This window comes from Etheostoma spectabile, chromosome 20 (assembly GCF_008692095.1).
Source record: "Etheostoma spectabile isolate EspeVRDwgs_2016 chromosome 20, UIUC_Espe_1.0, whole genome shotgun sequence".
In the NCBI taxonomy this organism is placed as follows: Eukaryota; Metazoa; Chordata; class Actinopteri; order Perciformes; family Percidae; genus Etheostoma; species Etheostoma spectabile.
In genome coordinates, this window is record NC_045752.1 from 1,523,986 (window position 1) to 1,549,398 (window position 25,413).

Genomic DNA, 25,413 nt, shown 5'->3' on the forward strand with positions numbered 1-25,413 from the left:
GTAGGAACAGTAAGTCATGTTGTCATGTAGTAGTTTACTTAACTATACTAGTGTATTCACTTTTTTGTTTTTACATTTTACATAGGTTTTTAGTTTAGACTTTGTATTTTTGTCCGGATTTTTCTGATAGCTCGTGAACGCAGCATGCGTGCAGGTCACGTACTACCCTGAGCGTGAGCGTCAGCCGTCACACCCGCTGAGGAGCGACTGACAGTTTGTCCAACCAGTGCGGAGATTTGTTGATACCCGGAGCTAGCAGCTGAACTTTGCCTCATTGGCCCGTGTTAGTTCAACTTCCCCCCCACCCCGTGGATTATGCGTGTCCTTCAGCGTGTCGCGCGACTTGCTGCCTCGCTGGGGTTGAAGTGTTTAGAAGAAATTGTGTCAAATCAAATCGAGGTGGCTCGCTGTGCACTTCCCAGGCTAATTTGATGTCCATGGAGCTGAGAGGACATCTGTTGTGAAGTTGGTGAGTGGAAGTGAAATGTCCACGTGTCACTTTTAATACATTTCCATTGTGAAAATGACTTAACTTGTGTAATATATCGTGTTTGTTTTAAAATGTTCAGTGTGCATTTGTTTGTCTTTCTACTCTCTTATCACACAGGAAGCCACGTTAATATTGCACTTTTAATCGCTATGTAATTAGGAGTCATGCTTTTTGCACATGCATGGAAACATAAACCGATGATTAATTCTAAATAAATTCAAAATAAGACAGACCCTGTTAATCCTGGCTTCAGGTCTGAACATCAACACTATGACGGGTGACACGGTGATCTTGAGGGGTCTGACCTGGATGAAGCAGTCGGCCAGCAAAGCTCCACCAGGCGGCCTGCACTGCACCGGGAACCAGAGGCTGCTAAACTTCCATCACAGCGCTGGATCAGCAAGGGTGAGCAAGTCAGCCGTGATTTGGCCGTAGCAGAGCCGGATAGAGTTTCACAGACATGTAACCCAGATAGTTCCTGAGTCTGATTCTGCCACTATCACCTCATCAACACCAACAATGGTGGACAGGGTTGTGAGCTCAGTTGAGAGGATTTGTAAAGTCTGAAAGGGCTTGTTTATGGACATAGACATCTTAAAGAAATGACAAGTGTGCAGTGTTTCCGACAGAACTGCTGGGAAGGAAAGCTTCTAAACCAACACATGGACCAGTTTTTTTTCTTTCTATCTTCTAGGCTTGTGACCCTTAAAAAAAAAAAAAGCAGTGACATCTTCTTTGCAGCTTGAAACCTTTTGACTTGTTTGAATAATTAATACAGGTCTGAAAAGCTAAAACGTTCCCATAATTAATCTTAAACGCAAAGCTAAGAGTTAAACATGAAAAAGTATTCAAGTTTGTGTAGCTCAACATTTTTTCTTTCTCTTTCCCATTGACAATTGATGTTAAATTGAAATGCAACAAATAAAACCACAAAGCTTCATCTTTAGGTGTGTGTGTGTGTGTGTGTGTGTGTGTGTGTGTGTGTGTGTGTGTGTGTGTGTTGCCTTGTTTCCAGTGTTTGTGCTAAGCAAACCAGCTGCTTGCTGTAGCTTAATCTGTGAGTGGTATTGATAATCTCAGCTAACTGTCGGCAAGAAAGCCAATAAGCATATTTCCTAAAAGGTTGAAGTATTCCTTCAACAGCTGCTCACATGGATCATGTTTTGTCATCTAGGAGACGTTCAACAGACAGCAAGAGTTCTGCGTCCGCAGAGCCACAGCAGCGCAGCTCCACAGATATTCCACTATGGGAGCTTGTTTCAGTGCCTGTTTCATCGGAAATGTAAACAACGGACAGACAACCTGCATTGGAAGACCCAGCACGAAAGGTCTGAAGTGCCACAGGGACTGGTCCCACCAACTGTTCTCTGGACACACAAGGTTATTTAACCAGGACAACTCCACTGTGGGGCATCTGACATCGGAGGACGTTGATAAAAACCCCAAGAAAACAAACCTCAAGCAACATAAACAAGTGGTATCCACTCTTAACACTTTTGATTTATCAGTGTTTGAATAATATGGATCAATACGCCTTAGTTCAATGTTGGTTATTGTTTCAACATAGCAGAGGATCGTTTTATTTGTCTTTTGCTCTTCAAGTTTAGCTCTCTTCTTGTCTTTCAGCTCAGTGAGAAAGCCAGAGAGAGGAAGGTGCCCGTCACACGGATAGGAAGGCTGGTCAGTTTTGGAGGTAGGTGTGTTTACTGGTATGCTGGTCATGTTACACCTACCAGAAACAGTAGGAAATGTAAACCTTTCTAACTTCTGCCAATGCACTGTATGTACCCTTCAGCAAGGCGTTTGACCCTCAGTTTCTCCAGCGGCATGGCCCTGCTGCCAGTGTTAACATACTGGGTGGCTGCCAGGTGCTCTAAAGGTGTACTCGCGGCTAAAAATGTAAATATAACCGCCGAAAAGTTGCTTTATAGGCCGGGGTATCAAAGTGCAGAACTGGTTACATTTTTATACAGTTTTTCTTTACTGACCTTTTTAAGTTGAGTTTTTAGAGCGCACTTTTTTTAAATTTATTTTTTCACATTTTTAAGGTGCCCTGAGGATTTGTTAACGTTTTGTTGACATTCAGTGCTTTTCACCAGAAACGCATTGTGTGTATCCTTGAGGTTTCAAAAAATGTGTTGAAATGATTTCCTTCCTCATTAAAACATTTGCAAAGGCGATTTTTTTTGGAGCACTTTCAAACCAGCGGTATTCATGTCCATATGCACTTCCTCTTCTGTCTTTGCTGATGCATTGCTGCATGTTTTAATGGTGCGTTAATTAATCAATTAGTTGATTAATTGAAAATGAGTTCTGGCACGGTCTCAGCTGACCAGTTAGCACATTTCAGCAAAAAAGGCCAAAGATGAAATGATTTAAGACTCATTAATGTGATTTTTTTTTTTCTTTCTGTCATTTTATAGACTTAACGTTTTTAAATGAGCAAATAGGCAGCAGATCAATCAATAATAAAAATCATTAGTTGTTTTCCGAACTAACTTAATGTCGCGCTCACTTTCTGTTTTTAGAACTCAACAAATGAAATGACCTGGGATTTAATGTTTTTGTATTTATTGACTCAGTATAATTTCAGTAATCATAAATGGACTCTGGTATTATTGTTAGCTAACTTCCAACTATTTTTGACACGAGTTGTGCAAACAACATTGGCAAATGACATTGGCAGTGCTGGCACTTCCTCCAGAGCTTTGCGCTATGCAGGACGTCAACACGGCAGAGTTGTTGTGATTCAGTATGAAGTCAATGCTTCTGAAGATATGAACATATTCTTTCTTCTCTTTTGGCTAGTTTTACAGTAGAGTTAGTTTTTTTTTTTTTTAAATGTCTTCCTTGTACAGGGACGTGAACAGTGATGACCTGGGTCACCAGTTTTGGAGAGCTGGTGTCTGGTGACTGTGGGAAGGGCTGAGAAAATGTTTTGGTGACTTGGCAGATCCTTCCTGATATAAATTATGTTGTAATATAAAATGTGTTGTCATCAAAGGACAGCGCACTTGGGAGTAGTAGGATAAGTTGTTTTTCCGCTTCTTTTTTGACCCTAAATGGCGTCTCAAAACCTTTAAGACTCTGAGTGTTGCCCTGAGGAGTCAGACTGGTCTCTGGTAACTTTTTAGTTGCTGCTGTTGTCAGATGTAGAGTTGGGAATTGGTAAAGGTAACTGTGGGCATCTACACAAAACAATTTCCTGATTTGATAATGCAAACTTGATTTTTCTAACCGTTTCTATCATCATGTTTTATGGATTTCTTGTCTTTAGGTCTGGCGGTTGGACTCGGCATTGGGGCTATCGCTGAAGTGGCCAAGAAGAGTTTAAAACCCCAACAGCAAGGTGACGAGAGAGTTTTTGGTTTTAATGATCATATCCTCACTATAAAGGTGAGCATTGGGACAGTTTATGTAAAGGCTGTGGTTGCTACTCTAAAGTTACCCAATGAACATTTAATTAAATGTAAAGAATATTTCGCCATTTGTTTATTTACTGTGAATTTATGATATAGAAATCAGTTAATCAAACACATTATCCACAATATATGAACATTTACATTAAAATAGTTCATTTAAAAAAAAAAAAAAAGTAAGAGAAGTTTGTACCACCAACTGTCACCCACTGAGGGGTGGTGATATGATATAACTTTTGAATTGAAAAAATAAAATTACTGTCTGTTTTTAGGCTAATCTTGTGAATTAAATAGAAAGGTTTCTCATATAAAAATCCAATATTACCATGGAGCTGCTCATTGATTGGCATTGTCCACAATGGGCTTAATCCACCCACAGATATTAAAGGTATAGATAGCATGGGATAAGTGGTATGACATATTTATGTTGTCTTTTGTTATAAATGGTTTTACCACTCAACCCTACCAACAACTTGCATATCAAATGTAATACTTGTAAAAGGTAATGCCTTCTAATATCTTACATTTCACATACAGTAACAGATTGTATTTCAGTATATTTCAATTAAAAACGAAACGGTACTTAGTAAACTAATTGATAAAGTAAAAAGAGAAATAAAGTAAAATTATAGAAATAGAAGTACTGCAGTAGAAGAATATAAGAATAAAATATAACTGTTAACAATCTTATCTGTAGGTGAAATGTATGTGGTAATGTGTTTTTTCAGGGGATAAAAAATCCATTCTGGACTCGAGTGCCTTCCTCACCGAAGCCAACGCTCAAAGAATCGTCCGGACACTTTGTAAAGTCCGAGGTGCTGCTCTAAAAATTGGACAGATGCTCAGTATTCAAGGTGAGCGTCATCAAAAATGTCACACTTGTATAGAAATTAATCTTCAGCAACTAACAAACTTATGTTACTCCCACAGACACAAACACTGCTAAGTCATGCACAGACATAACGGTTCAGCTTTCACCAGAGACCCGACAAACTGGGGCTCCAGCTTCCCAACAAGCCTTCATCATGTTTCATATTCGGACTCACCAGCTGACAAACTAGATCCCTTCACAAAGAGGGAAATGTCATCACCTAAAATAAACCTTGGGCCAGCCCAGCACAATAAGTGCCATTCCGGTCTAGCTATTGTCGGCAGCCGAGGCTCAACTGACACTTGAAACAGCGCGCTTACACTACAGTGTTGTTATGCTCCTAGATGTCCACAGCTCCACCTATCATGCATTATCATTAAAGCTGAGTCACAGAGTTAAGCGTTTATCTTTATGAAAGATAAATCTGGCAGTGTTTTAAAAACACACAGGGCTGCTCAGCAAAACGTGAACGTGGATTTTAAACCCATTTATTAATTTGCCTCTTAATTCAAACCAAGATGGCAGCCGGACGTGACATACTTTATATCCATATCGCTTAGTTTGTACGATTCATCGACAAAATGACAACGTTTTATAATGTTCAGGTATCTTTGTGTATCTAAATGGAGGCAGTGGGGGCCCCAGTCTTGTTGGCAAAACTGTCTCACCTCGGTCTTCATTTACAGAGCTGTTCTGTTCTGGGTGTATCACGTAATGTTCATCAGCAATCATCATGGTTTACAACTGAAACACTCATTCAATTAATGAATTAGCCTCTTCTGATCTGGAACAGTCATGTTTAAGGCAAAAAAGCCAAACATTTACTAGTTTGCTGTTATTAATTGTGGTTGGTGGTGGGGATGGCACAGTGGATATATCACATGCCTTTGGTGTGGGAGATCTGGGTTTGATTCCTACTGCAGTACATCGACCAATGTGTCCCTGAGCAAGACACTTGCCATTTGGGCTGTAAAATGTCCCAATTTCCTAAAGCTTGAGGTGACATATTAATTAGTAATTAATTGATCAATCAATCAACCAATCAAACTTTATTTCTAAAGCACATTTAAAAAAACAAAAAAAACAGGTAGACCAAAGTGCTGGACATTGACATGAAACCATATATGGACAGAATACAACACCAGACAAATGCAACATACAGTTCTCATGCTGGATTAAAAGCCAGGGAATAAATATGTGTTTTTAGTCGCGATTTAAAAACCGGGGCCAGTCTGACATGAAGAGGCAACTCATTCCACAGTCTCGGGGCTGCAACTGAGAAAGCCTGATCCCCTCTGTTCTTGAGCCCTGTTTTAGGGACAACAAGAAGAGTCTGGTTTGCAGACCTTAATGACCTCGAAGGAGCATGTGGCTTCAACAGATCAGTGATGTAGACTGGAGCTAGTCCATGAAGGGCTTTAAAAACAAACAATAAAATCTTAAAATGAACCAGCCAGTGAAGATAGGCAAGAACAGGGGTGATGTGATCTCGCTTACGAGTTCCAGTAAGGAGACTAGCGGCAGCATTTTGAACCAGTTGTAGTCGAGAGAGGGAGGCCTGGCTAACACCTACATAAACAGCATTAGAATAGTCAAGACGTGTTGTAATAAAAGCATGTATAACCCTCTCAAAGTCTGTGCGGGATAAAACGGCCTTAAGCTTAGTAAGAAGCCTAAGTTGAAAGAAACTTGCTTTCACAACAGAATTGATCTGCTTCTCCATTTTAAAATCACAATCCATTTTTACACCCAGGTTTGTTACAACAATCTTAACATAAGGTTGAAAAATACCCAGGTCTATTTGTGAGACATTAGAGGTGCCACTGGGTCTAAAAACTTATATAATTAATTAATTACTGCACAAAAGAATTGGCGGATTAAATGTTACTTGTTACTGAAAACGTTTCAGCTCCAGATAATCAAAATCAAACATGTTACGAGCATGTTAATATTGTCCATGGTCAAGAAAGAAACTTAAGCTGACATGGACAAGAAGTCGTTCAAAAACTCTGCTGATGTGATGCAACATCTACTAAATGGACCTTGAGGTGTGATTGTTTTTATTCTACACACCAATGCTTTTATGTTTTTACTTCCACTGTACAAAAGCTTCGTCACTTGCACTGTAAAAACAGAAGCTCTGTTGAATGCAATGATAACCCACGTTTTAAACAATGCATGCAGTTAGTCAGTTAGTTTTCACTCTGTTCATCTATTATTTCTCCCTCCTTTCAGATGACGCCTTTTTAACCCTCAGTTAGCTAAAATCTTCGAGCGTGTTCGACAGAGTGCCGACTTCATGCCCCCTAAACAGATGATGGTACAGTATGGAGAGCCCTACGAAACTAAACACTCATTAAACCTAAGTTCATAGAAGAGACCGTTTCTGTTCTGTCTGCAGAAAGCTATCAGCAGTGACCTGGGCCCGAACTGGAGAGACCAGCTGGAGTACTTTGAGGAGAAGCCGTTTGCAGCGGCGTCTATCGGTCAGGTGCATTTAGCCCGACTGAGGAACGGCAGAGAAGTTGCCATGAAGATTCAGGTCTGAGGAGCGTTTGCTCAGAGATAAAACTAGAGCTGCACAATTTATTTAATCGCAATTGCAACACACATACAAACCTAACCGCAAACAATTGCCCAATTTAAGTAAACAAAAAGGTGTGCTGAGTGAGTGACCTCTGTGCACTGCAGTGTCCTCGTTGTAACACCCTTCACCTTAGCGACAGAATTAACAACAGGTGATGCCTCCGTGCCTTAAGAAGCTTGGTGTTAACTGTTAACTCACCTTAGATCGTCTTAGCTATCTCCTTTCCTCTCGCTTTTTCCTCTTACACAGCCGCTCCAACACTGCTCATACAAAATGTATTCATTTAAGATTTCTTTTTATTTAATTTTGTAAAATATTATATTTCTTCTTATGCTCATTTAACTTTGTATTTTCAAGTTGAAAAATACACATCTCAAAATTGTAGCCTATTTTCTGCATTTCCCTAGATTATCAAGTAAACTCAAGATGCCATCCTATCACAATCGCAAGATAACTTTTTCCAAGTCGTGCAGCCCTAGATAAAACACAGAAGCCCAACAATTAAAAAATACAGCAAAAAAAAAAAATGACACAATCAAATGTGTTCTTTCAGTACCCTGGAGTTGCCAAGAGTATCGACAGTGACGTGAATAATATCATGACTGCGCTGAGTTTAAGCAAAGCGCTGCCTGAAGGTAACATTGTTGAAAAGCTTTTTATCATTTGTATGATAACAGCTGCTATTGTCTGATGTTAGTAACCGCCACTATTGTCATTATACTTTCCCACACAAGCAGCTTGAATTGTCCTAATTTTCAGCTTTTTAACGTTGGCTCTCCCTTTTAACAGGTCTATTTCCTGAGCACCTTATTGAGGTCACAAGCCGGGAGCTGGCGCTGGAGTGTGATTACATAAGAGAGGCCAAGTGTGCCAAAAGGTTCCAGTAAGTTGTTCACACTTGTTTTCATGACACAGGCTGACTTTGGGACTCATTTCACATTGTGTGTATTTGTTAGAGCCTTTTATTGCTTGTAACCCTTTAAATATAAAAGCAATGCTTTCCTAAGACCACTTATTTGATCTCTTGTGGAAAATTAAATAAGATGATTGACACCACTTTCTTGTCTGTATATAAAATATGAAACTACAGCCAGTGGCCAGTTAGCTTAGCATAAACACAGGAAACGGCTACCCTTGCTCCGTTAGTTTAAAAATAAAATAGTCCCCCGCCTCTAAACACGTTATATCTGGTTTGTTTGAGCTGAATAAGCATATTTCCCAAAGTTTATACTTTAGCCGCCAAGTTGGTAAGAGCTATGTTCTCCTTTGCACAGGTTGGTCATTTTGCTTTTGATATTTTTTATCACAGATTTGCGGGGTCGGGTTAATTTTTTTTCAGACACAGGGCCCCATCTTGCAGCCGGCGCAGCACAAAGCCCGACGCAAGTATCTTTGCTATTTTAAGATCGACGCAATTTTCAATTTGCCGTCCGGCGCCCACAGCGTTCAAACAGCAAATGCACCCACTCCCAGGGGGGTGCTGGTCTTACAGGGAGGTGTGTTTAAGTGAATTCTTGGTGTGTTGCTATCCTGAGGCATCGGAAAGTGATCACGCCATTGACCAACAAAAACCTGGTCTAAAATCAATAGAGCAGTATTTAATTGTTACTTTAACAGCGCATTAGTAAAATGCCCCTAGGCGCGTGCACACTATGCTTGTTACACACACACACACAGGGATGCGCACACACATGCAAAAGATTACAAATAAAAATATAACGGTGCAAATCCGCCATCAAAATAGCAAAGCGCCAAGGTACAAACGCACTTGGCTTTTAAAGGGAATGGGAGATGACAATCTGGTTTATTGCATGTTACGCCCAAAGCAAACCTAGCAAAAGTGGATTTGGACACGCCCTAAACTCTCGCCAAAATGCAACCTAGGGTCTTTTTGTGAATGTACCCAAGTCAAACTTTCGTTTAAGAGCATAATTAGGACTGAAGCGCCACATTTAAGATTGACTGTATTTTTGTTTTTGGTCAAACGGCCGTTTGAATGGGAGTGCCAAGTGCTATGGTAGCATCAAAATCACTATTTTTAAAACACTAAGAAGGCTTGACACAACATCATGAGAGTTGACTAGAAGTATGACCAGGGTCTCTACGCATGAACTCTGCATTGAGAGCATTGTTTGCGTACACAGAGACTTTTTGACTGGGAAGATAGCGGAGAACGGAAAAAGCAACTACTAAAATGAGTTGTACATAAACCATGTTCTCCATGCTGAGTTCATGTGTAGAGCCCCTGGTGATACTCGGAGCAAAGTTTCATGTGTTGAGCCTTCTTAGTGTTTTAAAAATAGTCATTTTGATGCTATCATAGTAGTGCCCCTAGCACTCTCATTCAAAAGGCCATTTGACCGAAAACAAAAATATGGTCAATCTTAAAAGTGGCGCTTCTATCCTAATTATGCTTTTAAACAAAAGTTTGACTTGGGTACATCCATAAAAAGACCCTAGGTTGCATTTCGGCGACAGTTACGCATTAAAATAGTGCCCTCAGGGTGCCTGGTTAGCTCACCTGGTAGAGTGGGCGCCCATATATAGAGGTTTACTCCTTGACACAGCAACGTGACGTTGCCAGAATATGGGTCAGACTCAAACACACGGAGCCCTGAAACAGACCTATGCGTTGCTTAGTTTCCACTCTCGCTATAAAAATAAATAAGAGCAGCGGCACAGACCACGGAGCTGCTGCTGCGTCCTTTCCGTGGTCTGTGCAGCTTCAGGTTCAGAATGGCCGCGCTCTGCTGTTGGCATAATGTAACAGATGTGTCCCTATTTCTGCCGTAGTTTTGGGTTTCCACCTCCGATGTAGAGCAGCCTACAGCCACTTCCCCAAACTGTCTCATTCAGAGTCTCAAACGGGGCTCTGTCTCTGTCAGGAGGTCTGAGATCAGCAGAGCGATCACGTACTGCACAGCAGACAATGGTGCAGGTGGATTATTTTCTGAAATATTGTGACTTTATTCTTCTAATAGAATTATCAGGTTTTTTTTCTCAAAATATCACGACTTCTCCAAATCTCAGAGAACACAGATGAAATATACTGAATGTGCAAGTTTTGAACATGAGCAGAAATCTTTCTCAAATACATCTGAAATCCAGGGCTTTATTAATAAATTAAAATAAATACATGTATCATTCAGGTGAACAATTGTCATATGCACATTTAAGGAGGTTACTTCCCCAACAAAAGAGAGAGGAGTACATTATGCTGGGCTACATGTGTGCGGACTCAGATATAATTAGAATCTAGTCGATCTACTGGAGAATAAATTAATGAAAGCAATACAGAATGCCTGAAAGCCTTACTACATATACTGTATACTTTAATATGTATTTATATTTGGATTGTAATCTATATTTCCCTTTTACATGAAGATATTTCAGGCATAAATTGATTCAGATAAAGGTGTAAAAACATATAATGATTAAATTAAAATTCACCAAAATGCAGGAAATGCAGTGTATATAATGGCCAAAATTCTTTCTGCCTAGGGCAACCAAAGGGTTAGAACTGGCCCTGGGTTCGGCTGTGCCCAATATAGTCCCAAGTCGATATCTGCCTAGGAAATCGTCTAGTCTTCATCTGCGTTGCTATTTGTACTCATCCACAAGAAGTAATTAGTTGGTTGTTTTTTTTGTTGTTGGCTCACTTTTACTCACAAAATAGTAACCGGCAACATAGGTGCTGCTGGTGTTGCACCAGACTAAAACAATGCATGCACTGAGACAAAAAATGCATTAGACATGGCCTCAACATACAGTGCAAAAACAAACTCAGACAGTAAACATACCATAGTTTATAAGAATAATTTACAAAGGGTAAAATTACAAATATATGTGTGCACTGTCATTGTGTTATGGCAGCGGGTCATTTATACAAGACGTTTATGGCAGTGGGTCATTACTTTTAATTTCAGATGTGTATGGCAGTGGGTATGAAGGAGTGTTTGTACATGTTTTTTTCGTAACTTTGTTCTTGCTGTTTGTGTGGCAGAGAGCTGCTGAAGGATCACCCGTTCTTCTATGTGCCTGATGTGATTGAGGAGCTGAGCGGCCCTCATGTCCTCACCACAGCGCTGGTTCCAGGGTTCCCTCTGGACCAAGCCACAGACCTCTCCCAGGAGCTCAGGAATGAGGTAGGAGCTCTAACACGGGGACTCTGCACTGCTCACAGGACACAATCACACAGCTTTGGAAGGTGTTCTAGGTGATGTGGGGAATGTAGCGACATGCCGCCTTTTAAACACCCCGAAGGCATGGCCACACCAATATATTATCATGTCTGAACACATAATTCATCAGTTCATAAATTACAGTATTATAAACACGGAGCACTGTTTTCTTACTCCCCTTTGCGTCTGCTAGATCTGTGAGCAAATCTTGCGGTTGTGCTTGAGAGAGCTTTTTGAGTTCAGATACATGCAGACTGATCCAAACTGGTCCAACTTCTTCTTTGATCCACAAGCTCATAAGGTCAGTTTGTCTCGATCACTTCATTTATTATGCTGATAGTACATTTGATATTTCCCCTTTCTTCACTGAACTCTGTTTCATGTCTTCAGGTTGCTCTGTTGGACTTTGGAGCTACGAGGGGATTTGATAAGAGTTTCACTGATGCCTACATTGAGGTGAGAGAATGTAGATAGATGTAGGTATTTGTACAGTTTCTTGTCGAATTATGACACAATTTCTCGGTATTTCTACATACCATATTATTGTTTGTTGTTATAAGATAAAGCATTGCAGTCTAAATTAGATAGAAAAATTGACAATGACCGGTTAATGATTATTTCATGTTTGCAAAAAGATCCATCCAACATACAACTCTTATTATTACAAGAGAAGTTTCTTTTAAAACCACAATCATTGTAGTAACAACAAGAAAATCTGGCATAATAATGTGAAAAATATAAAACAAATCATGTTACTGCATGACAAGAAACTTACACGTTTTATATCTGTCATGGTGGCAGCAATAAGTTAGTAAAAATGACAGACACTCAAATGTTTAATTGAAAGCCCATAACATGCTTAATTTTCACGCAGGCAAACATTTAATTAGATGATTGACAGATTTCTTTCTTTCATTTCCTTAATCAGATCATTAATGCGGCTGCAAACAAGAACAGGGAAGGTGTCCTGCAGAGATCCAGAGACATGAAGTTCCTCACAGGATACGAGTCAAAGGTAATAAACACAAACCGTGTGTAATCACAGTGACGTTTGGTGAAAGAACGACTGTTAGGACGCAGTTTACTCCTGAGACTTTCTGTAAAAAAAAAAATGTTTTACCTCTCTAAACTCAGCGGTAGATTCAGATACTCTGATCATTTATTTAAATAAAAGTAACTACTGCAGTTTAAAAATACTGTTCAGTTAAAGCCTCACATTTATAATTCTACTTGAGTAAATGTCCATTCATATTGACATCAAAGTTAGGTTTTAAAAGTAACCATTATGCAATATGGCCACTTCAGAGTGTTAGATTATGGAGCCTTCAAGGTCCCCAAAGATGCTTTTTAGTTATTTTTTTAATCTTATGCACACAAGATAATACTTTTAAAACACAGGTTTTTATTGTGTGCAATGAGATTCCAAAAACAAATTCAGGGACTCTTTTGTTAGTTTTGTTGCAGGGGGAATTTTCAACTTTATCATTCTTATACGTACATGATGACCTCACGTTGACTCAGCAACATGACTGAAAACATCTGTGAGGCCTTTAAACTATAACAGCGCGTCATATATACTGAGTTGATCATGTGTTTAGTACGAAAAATCCGGGGACTGCAGGGACTCCTGCAATAAAAGAAAAACAGAAAAGTTGAGTAAAAAGCGCAATATATTTCCTTGCACATGTGGAGTGGAAGCATAAAGTAGCATACATTGGATATACTTGAAGTAGTGCTGTAATCTGTTTGAATGAAAAACCTGCAGTCACCACTCCCACCAAAAATGAAATGACATTTATTTGGAAATGTATTTCATTTCATGTGTTTAATTATTTTGAAACATGAATCAACATTTAGTAACATCTGTTCAAGTGGCATTAAGTTTTTCTCGCCCTCTACTGGTGACCAGGACAAACTGCGACAACAGTAAAAGAACCACACCTTCAAGTCCATAAAGAAACAGTAGACATGTTTAGTGGAGAGGGGAAATTATCAGTAATCACGCTTAGTTAGGCTTTGTTGTAGTATGTCATGAAGTCATAAAAAAGTCATATTATAGGATGGTTCCCGTCTTTGTGCTAAGCTAACCGGCTCTCCAGAAAATGAATACGTACTATGTATTTCCCTAAATGTAGAACTTTGACTTTAAAGGAGAATTCCGATCAATTCCAACACGTAGCTCTGTTGTCTGTAAATGTGGAGTGCCGTCAGTAGAGAGAAAAACCAATCTGTGCTGCCTACACCGTGTTATCCTCCTGCTAAAATTAGCACCCAACAGGATTAAACAGGGCAAGTTTTAAACGTGTTTCTAGCCTCTTAACATGTTTAAAATGTCATTAAATCTGCCTAGCCATGTGCAGTGATTCCTTCTGAGAGAACACAGTGAATCTGACGGCTGGAGATGTGACAGAAATGCATGAAAGTTGTGCTAATTCAGCTGTGTTTAGTTCCGGTGTTGATACTGCGAGGAGTGCTTTGGGACCGTCTACAAACTACAACACAGAAAAGAGATGCAAACATATTTTCAAAAATAAGTATACGCTTATTTTTGAAAAGTGCTGTAGTACAACTAACAGGAGACAAGTTATAATTGAGCTAAGTTTTGAGACACTACCTTTTTTTTAATCATTAAATTGATAGCCCACATATTTTAGTTTGATCTCTTTTCTGTGTTTGTAGACGGTCCCTAAGCTCCATAACTGTCATCTCAACACAGGAACTAAAAACAGCTGAATTAGCACAACTTTTATGCATTTCTTTCACATCTACTGTAGTCAGGTTCACTGTGTTCACTCGGAAGGAATCACTGCACATGGGTAGGCACTTTTAATGACATTTTGAATATGTTTAAAAACAAGTTTAAAACTTGCCCTGTTGAAGCTTGTTGGGTGCTAACTCTAGCAAGAGGATAACACGGTGTAGGCAGCACCAATTGGTTTCATTTTTCTCTCTAGTGATAGCACTCCTCATTTACAAACAATAGAGCTACGTGTTGGAATCAACCAGAATTCTCCTTTAAAGCTTTGAAGCCTGTTGACTAACAGCTGTGTCCTGTTACAAGGCGATGGAGAAGGCCCACGTGGATGCAGTGATGATCCTCGGGGAGGCCTTCTCTTCCGAGGAGCCCTTTGACTTTGGGAGTCAGAGCACCACCAAGCGCATCCACAGCCTCATCCCCGTGATGCTGAGGGAGCGCCTCACACCGCCTCCCGAGGAGACGTACTCCCTCCACCGCAAGATGGGCGGCTCCTTCCTCATCTGCTCCAAACTCAAAGCTAAGATCTCCTGCAGGAACATGTTCCAGGAGGCCTACCACAACTACTGGAAAGACGGACGCCCTGAGTTCACAAACTAGCTGGAGACTGGCCTGTTTAAAGCAGGACTGTGTAGCCTTGTTTGTGGTATGTTGAACAATTTAACTCACACATTCTGAATATGTTTTTGTGCAAATTGGCCAGATAATGTCCAGATGTAGCTTTGTGTTTTTAGGTAAACTGAGTATATAAAAAAAAAAAACATGAGTCATAATAATGTCTGCCTGTTAGGAACAATTTATTGCATGCCTAATATTCCATTGCTCATTTTGACCAGGGCTTCCAGTCAGACAATGTGTGAAGATTATTTGTATGTATTGTTTGGATGAACAACTATGTGTTTGTATGGTTTGAGAAACTGTAATTCAGTCAGTTGAAATACATACATTCTGATGAAAACCAACCACCTTCAAAGATTTGTACATTTCTGAGAATGCAGATTATTATTTTAAAACCAATGAACCTGAACCAACTGAGAGGCTGCTTTTGTGAAATCTTAATGAGTCATTAATAATCAGAATTCTTGAGAAATAAGCAACAATAATGTGAACGCATTATCAACGTGCTTCACAAAAAGTGGATGTGTCTCTTCATATGTAAATAAAAACATTTGGTACTGACTGCATTTACACACAGGCCTTAAGAACTGATCATTACAGTTAGATCTGTCTAATAATCCCATAAATCATCACATCAAAACCCGACATTCTGCTGCTTCAGAAATAAAAAATAATTTATTATGACAATGTAATGACCGCCAGTAGAGTTTAATTGGTAAACAAAGCTCAAACATGACTGTAGTAACAGCATGAATAAATATATTTGTCAAAGACTCACAGCTCTTCACAGGAATTCCCTGTGAATGAAATGTAAAGAAGCTGGAAGCAACTGAGGATTACTAAACAGAGATAGTAAGGATCTGCTTATTGCATTAAAACAATTGCAGACAAACTCCTGAAATGTATGAATGTTCAGTTGTACCAGTGTACCAGAGACTGTTAAGCAGTAAACCAGCGCTTGAGTCATCCGTCTCCACAGTCCTCGTCCAGTCAGCAGGCGTCCTTTAACTCCACTTGGATTGTGACGCTGGAGAAACCAAACTCCGAGCGCAGGAGCTTTGTTGCCTTCCTGAGAACGATCTGTGAGTCAGCATCTTCTTCTGAGGACACAAATACAGGAATATTTTCTCACAATTATCTTAAACATGCATCATAACACAGACTTCCTCTCAGTCACAGCTGGATGGTGACTCGACTTTTCTCGATGTAAAAACAGGGATTTTTTTGGCTTTCTTCATTGAATCCATAACAGTAGCGACAGTTTTTTTCTATTTTGGTCCTCAGGCTTTTAGTTTTTACTTGGATTTGATCCTAATTCACGCTTAACTGGACCCGATTTCAATGAAGATAAGGCTGTGTTCCATGTAACAGAGAGGAAAAAAGTACATTTATAACACCATAAAAAGAATAAAGAATATAAAGATAAAAGAATTGGGAGGGGCAACAGATAAGTAGGAAGAAAAGGAATACAAACCAAAGCACTACTTGTCCTCTTAGAGGGGAAAAGTTCTTAATTAATTAAACCGACTCTGCTGATACAGGGTGTATTTTTATTATATACTGTACTTGCTCATATTGCCGTCCACGGCTCTGTTCTGAATGTGAGAGATAGCCACCGCCCCCTGATGTGCAAATAAGAATTGGAAATAAATATAGAGAGAAATCAAATGTCACTTTACGAAATAAAAGTCCACAGAAATAAACCTCCATCCATTCATTAGTCCGCTTATCTGGTATTGGGTCATGGAGGGAGCAGCTCCAGTAGGGGACCCCAAACTTCCCTTCCCCGAGCCACATCAACCAGCTCCGACTGGGGGATCCCGAGGCGTTCCCAGGCCAGGTTGGAGATATGATCCTCCACCTAGTCCTGGGTCTTCTGGAGGCCTCCTCCCAGCTGGACGTGCTTGGAACACCTCCCTAGGGAGGCGCCAGGAGGCATCCTTACCAGATGCCCGAACCCCCCTCAACTGGCTCCTTTCGACGCAAAGGAGCAGGGGCTCTACTCCAAGCTCCTCTCGGATGACTGAGCTTCTCACCCTATCTCTAAGGAGACGCCAGCCCCCTCCTGAGGAACCCATTTCGGCCGTTGTACCCTGGATCTCTTTCTTTGGGTCATGACCCACCCTTTCATGACATAGGTGAGGGTAGGAACAAAAACTGACCGGTAGTTGAGCCCTTTTCCCTTTTCTGGTCGCTCCCTTTTTGTCAACAACGGTGCAATAAATTAAATCACTTGGGGTAAGGACCCACTCCACCTGAAGAAGTTTCCTGCGAGAACCATGGCCTCATATTAGAGTGCTGATTCTATCCCAGCCGCTTCACACTCTGCTGCGAACCGATCCAGTGAGTGCTGAAGGGTCACAGGCGTGATGTCATCAGGACCACCTCAGCTACAAAAAGCACAATGAGATCCCCAGCCCACTGAACTGCAAACCCTTCAACTTCACCCTCATATAGGGGTGGCTGGGGGCTCAGTGGTTTGAGCGGTTTTTCTGCCAATCGGAAGGTTTGGGGGTTCGATCCCCGCCCCTGCGTCATTGTCGAAGTGTCCTTGGGCAAGACACTGACCCAAGTTGCCCCCGGTGCTGCGCATCGGATGTGAATGTGTGTGAATGTTATTTGATGAGCAGGTGGCACCTTGTACGGAAGCCCCGGCCACAGTGTTTTGAATGTGTGTGAATGGTGAATGTATCCTGTAGATTTTAAAAGCCCCTTTGAGCAAATTGTTTTAAGACTGGAAAAGCGCTATTAAATCCCGCACATTAATTTATTATTGTCCCTAAATACGCAAGCAGGATTGGTGACAAAGGGAGGAGGCCAAACCCTCACATGGAATAGTCTGACTTACGGGCCCAGAACCCGGACACAGATTCAGGAGTTCCTCAAAGTGCCCTTCCCGCCCTATTACCTCCTCATTGAGGGTTTAACAGGATCCTATCCTACTGTACACAGCTTTGGGTGATTCCCGCTTCCCCTCCTGAGGTGGTGAACGGATTCCAGAAGCACCTTGGTGCTGACCAAAAGTCCTTCTCCATGTCTTCTCTGAACTTCTCCCACACCCGCTGCTTTGCCTCTTTCACGGCAGAGGCTGCAGCCTTTCGGGCCCGTCGGTACCTTGCAACTGCATCTGGATCCCTCCAGAATAGCATATCCATTTATTTAACTATTTTTTGCCCCATTTGTTTATTTCATTGTGTATTTCAAGGCGTATGTAGGTAGGTATGTAGGTATGTATGTATGTATGTAGGTAGACATTATGGTCCTATTTAAAATGAAGTAAGCTAAGACTATAACAACTTAACAAAAGAGTCAGCTTACATAAGTATTGAGTTCTTCCAGAGATATCTTCAAATTGACTCTTATATTTTCTTCAAATTTCTTTTGAAAAGAAATGAACTACTTTTCCCCCATGTATTTCTTTGTTATAATATTATAAGTCTACAAAAGGTATTAAACTTCAGGAGCATCTTCTTGACTATTTAACTGACGGCTGTGCACCACGTCCCCTACAGCCAGACTGTGTGTAAAGTCGAGATTAGCAGTATTTGTTTCACCTGTGGCCACGTGGACAGAAAGTAAAGAGTGAGTCATGTTGAGGCTCCACATGTGCAGACTGTGAACACCCACAACTCCTCTCACAGACAGCAGCAGCTCTCTCACAGTGCTGAAGGTAATGCCCTGAGGAACTCCTGCAGAAAAGAAATGCAACACTCAGTAATGATGTGTAAGATGATACATCATAAGCCACCAGACATGTGTAACATGATACATCAGACACAGGTGAGGGAATTTGTGTTTACCCTCCATCAGGATAACGAAAACATCCTTTGTGACTGGGAGTGTTGTTCCAAGAACAAAAACCGAGAACACGAATGTGCAAATCGGATCTGCTGCTTTATATTCAGGCTGTGAGGAATACACAAATCGGATTAATAACAAATAATAAACCACAGAACAGAGCTTGAATGTTTAAGTTCATTACCCTTGTGACTTAAGTCTGCACCCAGTCCCAGGAAATGACAGGTCTTTACAGACATACATTTCTTATAACTTAAGAGTTTAAAGAATAAGGTTGCAGTTATTCTTTTTCTCCTTCTTGTCAACAAATTCCATAAAAAGACCAAAGCCACTAATGTGTTAGTCTGTCTCTCAATACTTTCTGACCCAATCATTCTTAGAAAAAAACCTCACTAATGTAAAGTTTCTTTTTTCTAAAGGCTAAAGTAGCCGTGCACAATAATCAAACAGAATGAAACAATTTATTTAGGTCTAGTTTCATCTGCGGATTTATATACATTCGGTGCTCTGAGTATTGACAGCAGCAGGAAGGTATATGTGGGATTGACTCAAAATCAAAACTAGAGTGCACTTTGGTCCAGAGATATCGTAAGTACCAGATGGTTTTCCATGAAAGCTGGTACAGACACTCATGTTGTGTTCAGTGCCAATTAGCAAATGCTAACATGCTAAATTAAGATGGTGAATATGGTAAACCTTAAACCAGCTTAGCATCAGTGTATCAAAATTGTCAGATGAAGACATGTTAGCATTTTGCTGCAGAGATGTTAGTTTAGTGTTTTGGTTGACACTGACCCAGAAGTGGATGATGGTGGCAGCCAGCAGGACCCCGACACTTTGCACCAGATCTCCCACCACGTGGATGAAAGCCGCCTTCACGCTGCCGTGGCCGTGGTGCTGTCTGTCCGTCTGCAGCCGGCTGCTGGGAAAGCTGTGACTGTGGCCGTGTGAGGATCCAGACTGATGGAGGATCAGGACCATCCTAAAAAACAAAGTCAGTATTCAGATTCTTTATGTACTTTATGTATAGTATTAAAAGTAAAGAAACTATTAAAACAGTTATAGGCCGTTATATTGTTGGGTACTTTAATTTATAACAAAACATTATTTTATTAAATCTTATTTTGTAAAGAAAGTTGTCAGATTCATGTAGTGGAGTAAAAAGTAAAATATTTTTCTCAGAGATGTAGCGGAGCAGAAGTAGAGAGTGGCACTGAAAGAAAAGACAAAGTACAAGTACCTCAAATGTGTACTTAAGTAAATGTACTTCCATTCCCCCACTGTTATTAATGAACCCTAACCCTCCGTAGCAAACGAAAGACAAACAAGCTCCTCATACTCACAGGACGTTGGCCCCCACTGCACAGCCGGAGGTTAGGAGCATGATCTGACTGTTGATGTCATAGTCTCCATCAGTGATCCTCTGAATGGCTGTTATGACCAGAACTGCTGTCACCGCCCAGATAGACACCACTGACAGCAACATGCCCAGAATCTCTGCTTAACACAACAACTGTCAATAACTGGGTGGGTTCATTAAGGGCCTTTAAGATTTACTTTGCACTTCCTACTCCTGCACAGGCACAAGACAATATGTGCAACCTGTGCTGAAAATGGTCAACAATGTTGTGTAAACACAGAAATGGCCATGACAGATCATACAGCTTTTTTGTCACACAATCGTGTCAAAATTTAAGGAGAAAACGGAGACAAGGGGCAAAACTGTCATTGCAAAAGATAAAAATGTCATTTTGTCAAATGTGCGAAATACTACAACAGCTCAATTCAACCAAACTGTGCTTTCCATTGTTGTCTGCTCGACATAAAATGCTTTCTTCTGTTTGATGATTAAAGGCAAAACAAGCACGCCAGGTCCATGAGACACCCCCGGTCATGGACCAGAATAACATCTGGGCCGCAGCAGGACCAGGGGCCAGCAACACTCACTCACTCTGCACTGCATCATGTCTGACCTTCAGCCTGCCAGGCACCCGCTGCCTCACATTCACCCCCCCCCCAGTCAATTATATAACTACAAATACTGATAAGCTATAATTCTGATACATATCTCTAAAAGCAGACTTTGTAGTCAAGTTGATAAATTACACATTCAAAGTCTCTTTTCTTTCTTTTTCTTTTTACAAGTGTTTAGTATTTTTAATATTTCATCTATCAATATAAATACTTTAGCTCAGAGATGTTTCAACCCCTTCTCAACTCTGCTACAAATATTCTGCTTGGGAAATACTGACTAATATTAATATATATATAAACATCTCATCTCACTCTCAGAAAGAAAGCAACTAAGTGAATAAACCAAAATGTCAAACTATTCCTTTAACAGGAATGTGTCGTCCAACCACCAAAGTAGTTGTTGATCTCACCTGCTCGATGCCACCCAACTGTCATGGTGTGTGTGTGAGGCCTGGTTGAGATCCACAGAGAGAAGATGCTGATCCCGATGCTGCCGACGTCCGTCAGAAGATGTGCTGCGTCTGTCATGATGGCCAGACTGCGAGCAGCGTATCCACCTGCACAGAACAACAAGGTGTGTGAATGGAGGGATATGCTTTATGAAGATCTTCTGTATGCCCATGTCTCATGATTTTGTATATGTATTTAAATGTATCTGTATGTGTGTTCCTGTAAATTGTGCTCTTCAAGTGGACTTAACCCTCATGTTGTCCTCGGGTCAAATTGACCCATTATCCTATATCAGTGTTCTTTTTAATTCCTCAAAATAACATGATTGATTCCACACAATGCTGTTTGGCAAGTACAAATCTCTACTTTCATTAATTTTCGTGTGTCTTATTAAATTTTATAGCATTTGAAATTAAATTAAAAGTGGTTTTGAAATAGTATTGAGTAAAAGTCGACATATTCCAGTCTGTGATTATCCATCAACATCCATTCCTTTAATTTTAGTCTAAACAATTCCTATTTCTGCTTTTCTATTAGGTATAATTCTCTATAAATGAGGTTTATTGACCATAAATTCCAAAAATAACTGTAAAACTAAACTTAATAAGTTAGTGTTATGTATTGTTGAAAACGTCAAAGAGAAAAAAAGTTAAAACATCAAAAAGTGCCAACAAAAGTGTTGATTTCAATTTTGACTGGAAGACAACGCAAGGGTTAAATAAATGTGTGGTGTGTGTGTGTGTGTGTGTGTGTGTGCGCGCTTAAAAGGGGACGGTTGTGTACCAGGTAAGGACATGACATCTCTTAAATGTTTTAAGTTGTGGTATTGTAAACAAAATGCATGCTGAAGATTACATTTTACAGTGTAAAAATAAACTTGTCAGTGCTCTCTGGTTGATAAACTATGTCATCGTGACTGTCAGGGTGAGCAGTTCCCACTGGGGATCGATAAAAGTAGGAAAGGGAAGAAAAAATAAGTGTGTTCTACAGTAGTCTTCAGTAGCCTATTTCCTTCTTTTGTATTGGCTGGCTGGTAGTGGGCGGGGCTTATCAATTAACCGCAGGTGCTCAGAGAGACTTGTCGCGATATCACCGATGTTGTGTGTGGCTCGCGACACACGAAGAGACATTTGATTTTTGAGCACCTTTGGCTGCGCTCTTGAAGCCCGAACGCCTTTTATGTCCAGCTTGGTTTTCTGTCCCGACCAACGACTAGAACAAAAACCTGAACGAGACAGCGTCCGCATCCAGATACTAGTTGGTGATGGCGGAGTTGGCTGAGGTCACGGTTCCAGGTTCCAGGTAAGCCCATAGACTGTATATATTAATATTAACGGTGTATGGGTAAGCCCTTAGACTGTATATATTAATATTAACGGTGTATGGGTAAGCCCTAGACTGTATATATTAATATTAACGGTGTATGGGTAAGCCCTAGACTGTATATATTAATATTAACGGTGTATGGGTAAGCCCCACTCAAACTGTTAGCCAGCCGTCTCTTTACTACTAGCATACTTTGTTAGAGAATGAATAGACGTTTTGACATTTCTGTTTATTCAGCATTTGTAGGTTTGTGGTTTTTTAAAAGTTGATGATGGTGAAAGTTGGTGAAGAAATTCAAAATCTCCTCCGTATCAGACAAATGGGACGTCATTGTTCATCTCCATAGAAACTACCCAACCAATCTTTCATTGAAAACCTTTTAAAGGGACAGTGTTGTGGTGGAAATGATGGCAATACTGTACATTTTGTGTATAAAATCACATTAATAGTTGTGTGACCTTAAATACCATGATTTGTTTTGATTATTTTGTTGATACTTTTATTCAGTCACATTAAAAATAGATAAATAATTTTTAACACTTTATTTTTATTAATGAAGATCAGAAGTCTGGGTGTGGAACAAGAACAAAACAGCAATATTTGCCTCTATAATGATGTTTTTAAAAGGTGAAAAAAAATCACTTTTTTTACAATTACTTTCATTGTAAAGTTAACTATGAAAGTGTGAATTTTCCAAAATTAAATGTTTTTTTTATAAAATATGATCAAAAGGACATGAAGTGCCCATAGTTTGAGAATGGCCGATAAACCGGTGCAGCTAGATCTGCAATAAGCACGACGTTCCACTTCTGGGATTGCGCCGGTGCTGCTGGAAATTCCGCCAGATGTCCCTCTTTTGGGCCAGATTAATGAGGACTCTGGTTAACTGCTCCTCAGATCCGCAGGGTAAATCCAGACAGCTAGCTGGACCATCTGTCTAGTCTGAGTTTTCTGTTGAACGACTAAAACATCTTTTGAACGTACACATGTTCCATCAAAACAAGTTCCTTCCCGAGACTATTTTGCATCGGCACCGTAGCCACGTCTGGCGCTTGTGATTGCCGTCTTTCCTCCCCTTCTGGAATGTTGTGTGTACTAGCCAGACCAGAGATGGTCTAGAAGACCTCATTTATAGAGAATCTTTGGCCAGACCCTCCCTTGCAGCGCTGTGGAGGAAGGTCTGGCAATGTGAGACTAGCCATAAGGTGAAATTGGCTAATGTATTTATCTATTTAAGTCTAGCTCTAGTAATCAGCATTTTTGTGTTGCACCAGGTCAATTTTATGAATTTTATATTTGTGCCTTTTGCTGGTCTTATCTAGACAAGTGATAATATCTTTTAAGATTGGTCTGCAGATGGAAATTAGCCTAAGGCTACAATCTGGCATATTTACATTTGTGAAAATGTTCATTAATATGTATTGTCCCCTTTTGTTTTTTCAAAATAAAAATAAAATAAAAAGTGTTCTAAGTTATACATGAAAAATGTTTTTTTTACTATGTAAAGTCACAAAAAAACTAAAGCTCTCAGATAAAGGCAGGGGAGTAAAAGATTCAATATGATTCCTCCTCCCCCCCTCCTCCTCCCCCTACCATTAGAAGCATTTTTGGGCACCACCTAATCTGAATGAATGTAAAATCAATGTGAGCATCAAAACTACAAAAAAAAAATACTTTTCTTAGATCTAGTGATTGTAGTTTGTCCAAAGTGGACTTCTTTAGCAAGTTCAGTCTTTAAGCTTCTTGGGTGTTATTTGTTCTAGCCTTTACAATGTTACACACATATTTATGAAATTTATTGAAAAACCTCACAATGTCTGTAGGGAGGACCGCTAAACCCCCTGCATAATACCTACCGGGGTTTTTGTTATCTTATTTTTTAAAATAGATTTATTCGGAGTAGTGTGTTTTTATCTTATTTTTTTTGTATTAATTGCATTAACTAAGATTTAAATATGATTTGTATTTTCAAATGTTATGTCTTGTGTGTGTGTGTGTGTGTGGTGTGTGTGTAATGGGATGTCGTAAAGAGTATTGTCACAAGAACAGATTGTAGGACCCCAGGAAGAATAGCTTTTAGCTTATGCTAAAGCTAATGGGATCCAAATAAAACAAACAAACCTAAGTCTTTCACAAACCTAGGGAAAACACTTTAAATGTAGTAGTGTAGATATATTAAAGGAGCAGAAAATGGTTAGTACCACAGTCAAAATACCTCAAATTAAGCACAGTACTTGTGACCTTGGCCTGAAGCTATTTACAAGTCAACCAGGGTCCCTTTTCATTTACTTAGTTATTGAATGAATTCAGGATGCATTCAGTCACACAGTTTCTGATACAATAGTGGAAGGTTGAAACAAACAAATTAACAGGTAGGACGAATCTTTAGTTTTTTTCCATCTTACCAATCAACTCTCCAATCATAAAGACGAGGCTGACGGCGCAGGCCATAAAAAGCTTCCTTCTAGCCAACCGCCTGTGGTCATTTTCAGCCGCCGACATGGAGTCTATGTCCTGGCACAGCTGGTCGGGCCACTGGCCGTCCACGCTGGAGCCATCGCTGGACTCAGACAGAGACTCTGAATATCTGTCCTCTGGAGAACTCGTCCTGAAGTAGAGAACTAAACCTTAAGATAGTTTGAGTGATTTTAAATCAAATAAATCTGTGCAGACATTGGGCTGATATATGATTGGACAAAAATAATGAAAACATACCATGTAAGAGCCTCCAAATGAGTTTCAATCAGATGTTGTTTCTCTGAATCCGTTGAAGCCTCCATACCTTCAGAGGCTCATTTTAAGTTAAACTAATGTTAAGGGGAAACTTGACAACTGGCCACCTGCTCCAACATGTGTTTTCTCTCAGAGGTGGAGCACAACAGGAGCCAATGGCAGGTGACTGAGCTCAGAGCTCACTGACAGCAAACTGTTCAAATTACAAGAC

At 40.1% G+C, this 25,413-nt stretch overlaps 2 protein-coding genes across 2 annotated transcripts; one reads left to right on the forward strand and one right to left on the reverse strand.

Moving 5' to 3' along the window:
• The first annotated feature begins 171 nt into the window (after positions 1-171).
• Positions 172-15,293, forward strand: coq8ab (coenzyme Q8A, genome duplicate b). Its single transcript, XM_032500848.1, is given in 16 exon segments — positions 172-469; positions 744-895; positions 1,665-1,967; positions 2,117-2,183; positions 3,768-3,839; positions 4,638-4,763; positions 7,016-7,027; positions 7,030-7,100; positions 7,182-7,322; positions 7,921-8,002; positions 8,157-8,250; positions 11,371-11,512; positions 11,742-11,849; positions 11,939-12,004; positions 12,477-12,563; positions 14,610-15,293. Coding segments are annotated over 15 exon segments (1,800 nt in total). The 5' UTR covers positions 172-469; positions 744-760; the 3' UTR covers positions 14,904-15,293.
• Positions 15,294-15,417: 124 nt separating this feature from the next.
• LOC116670368 (zinc transporter 2) lies at positions 15,418-25,354 on the reverse strand. Its single transcript, XM_032500869.1, has 8 exons — positions 25,185-25,354; positions 24,875-25,077; positions 21,104-21,250; positions 20,063-20,216; positions 19,515-19,701; positions 18,722-18,827; positions 18,476-18,610; positions 15,418-16,021 (listed from the first exon to the last, which is right to left on the reverse strand). Exons 1-8 carry the CDS (start codon positions 25,247-25,249, stop codon positions 15,912-15,914), a joined length of 1,107 nt encoding a protein of 368 aa, XP_032356760.1. The 5' UTR covers positions 25,250-25,354; the 3' UTR covers positions 15,418-15,911.
• Between the last annotated feature and the right edge of the window lie 59 nt (positions 25,355-25,413).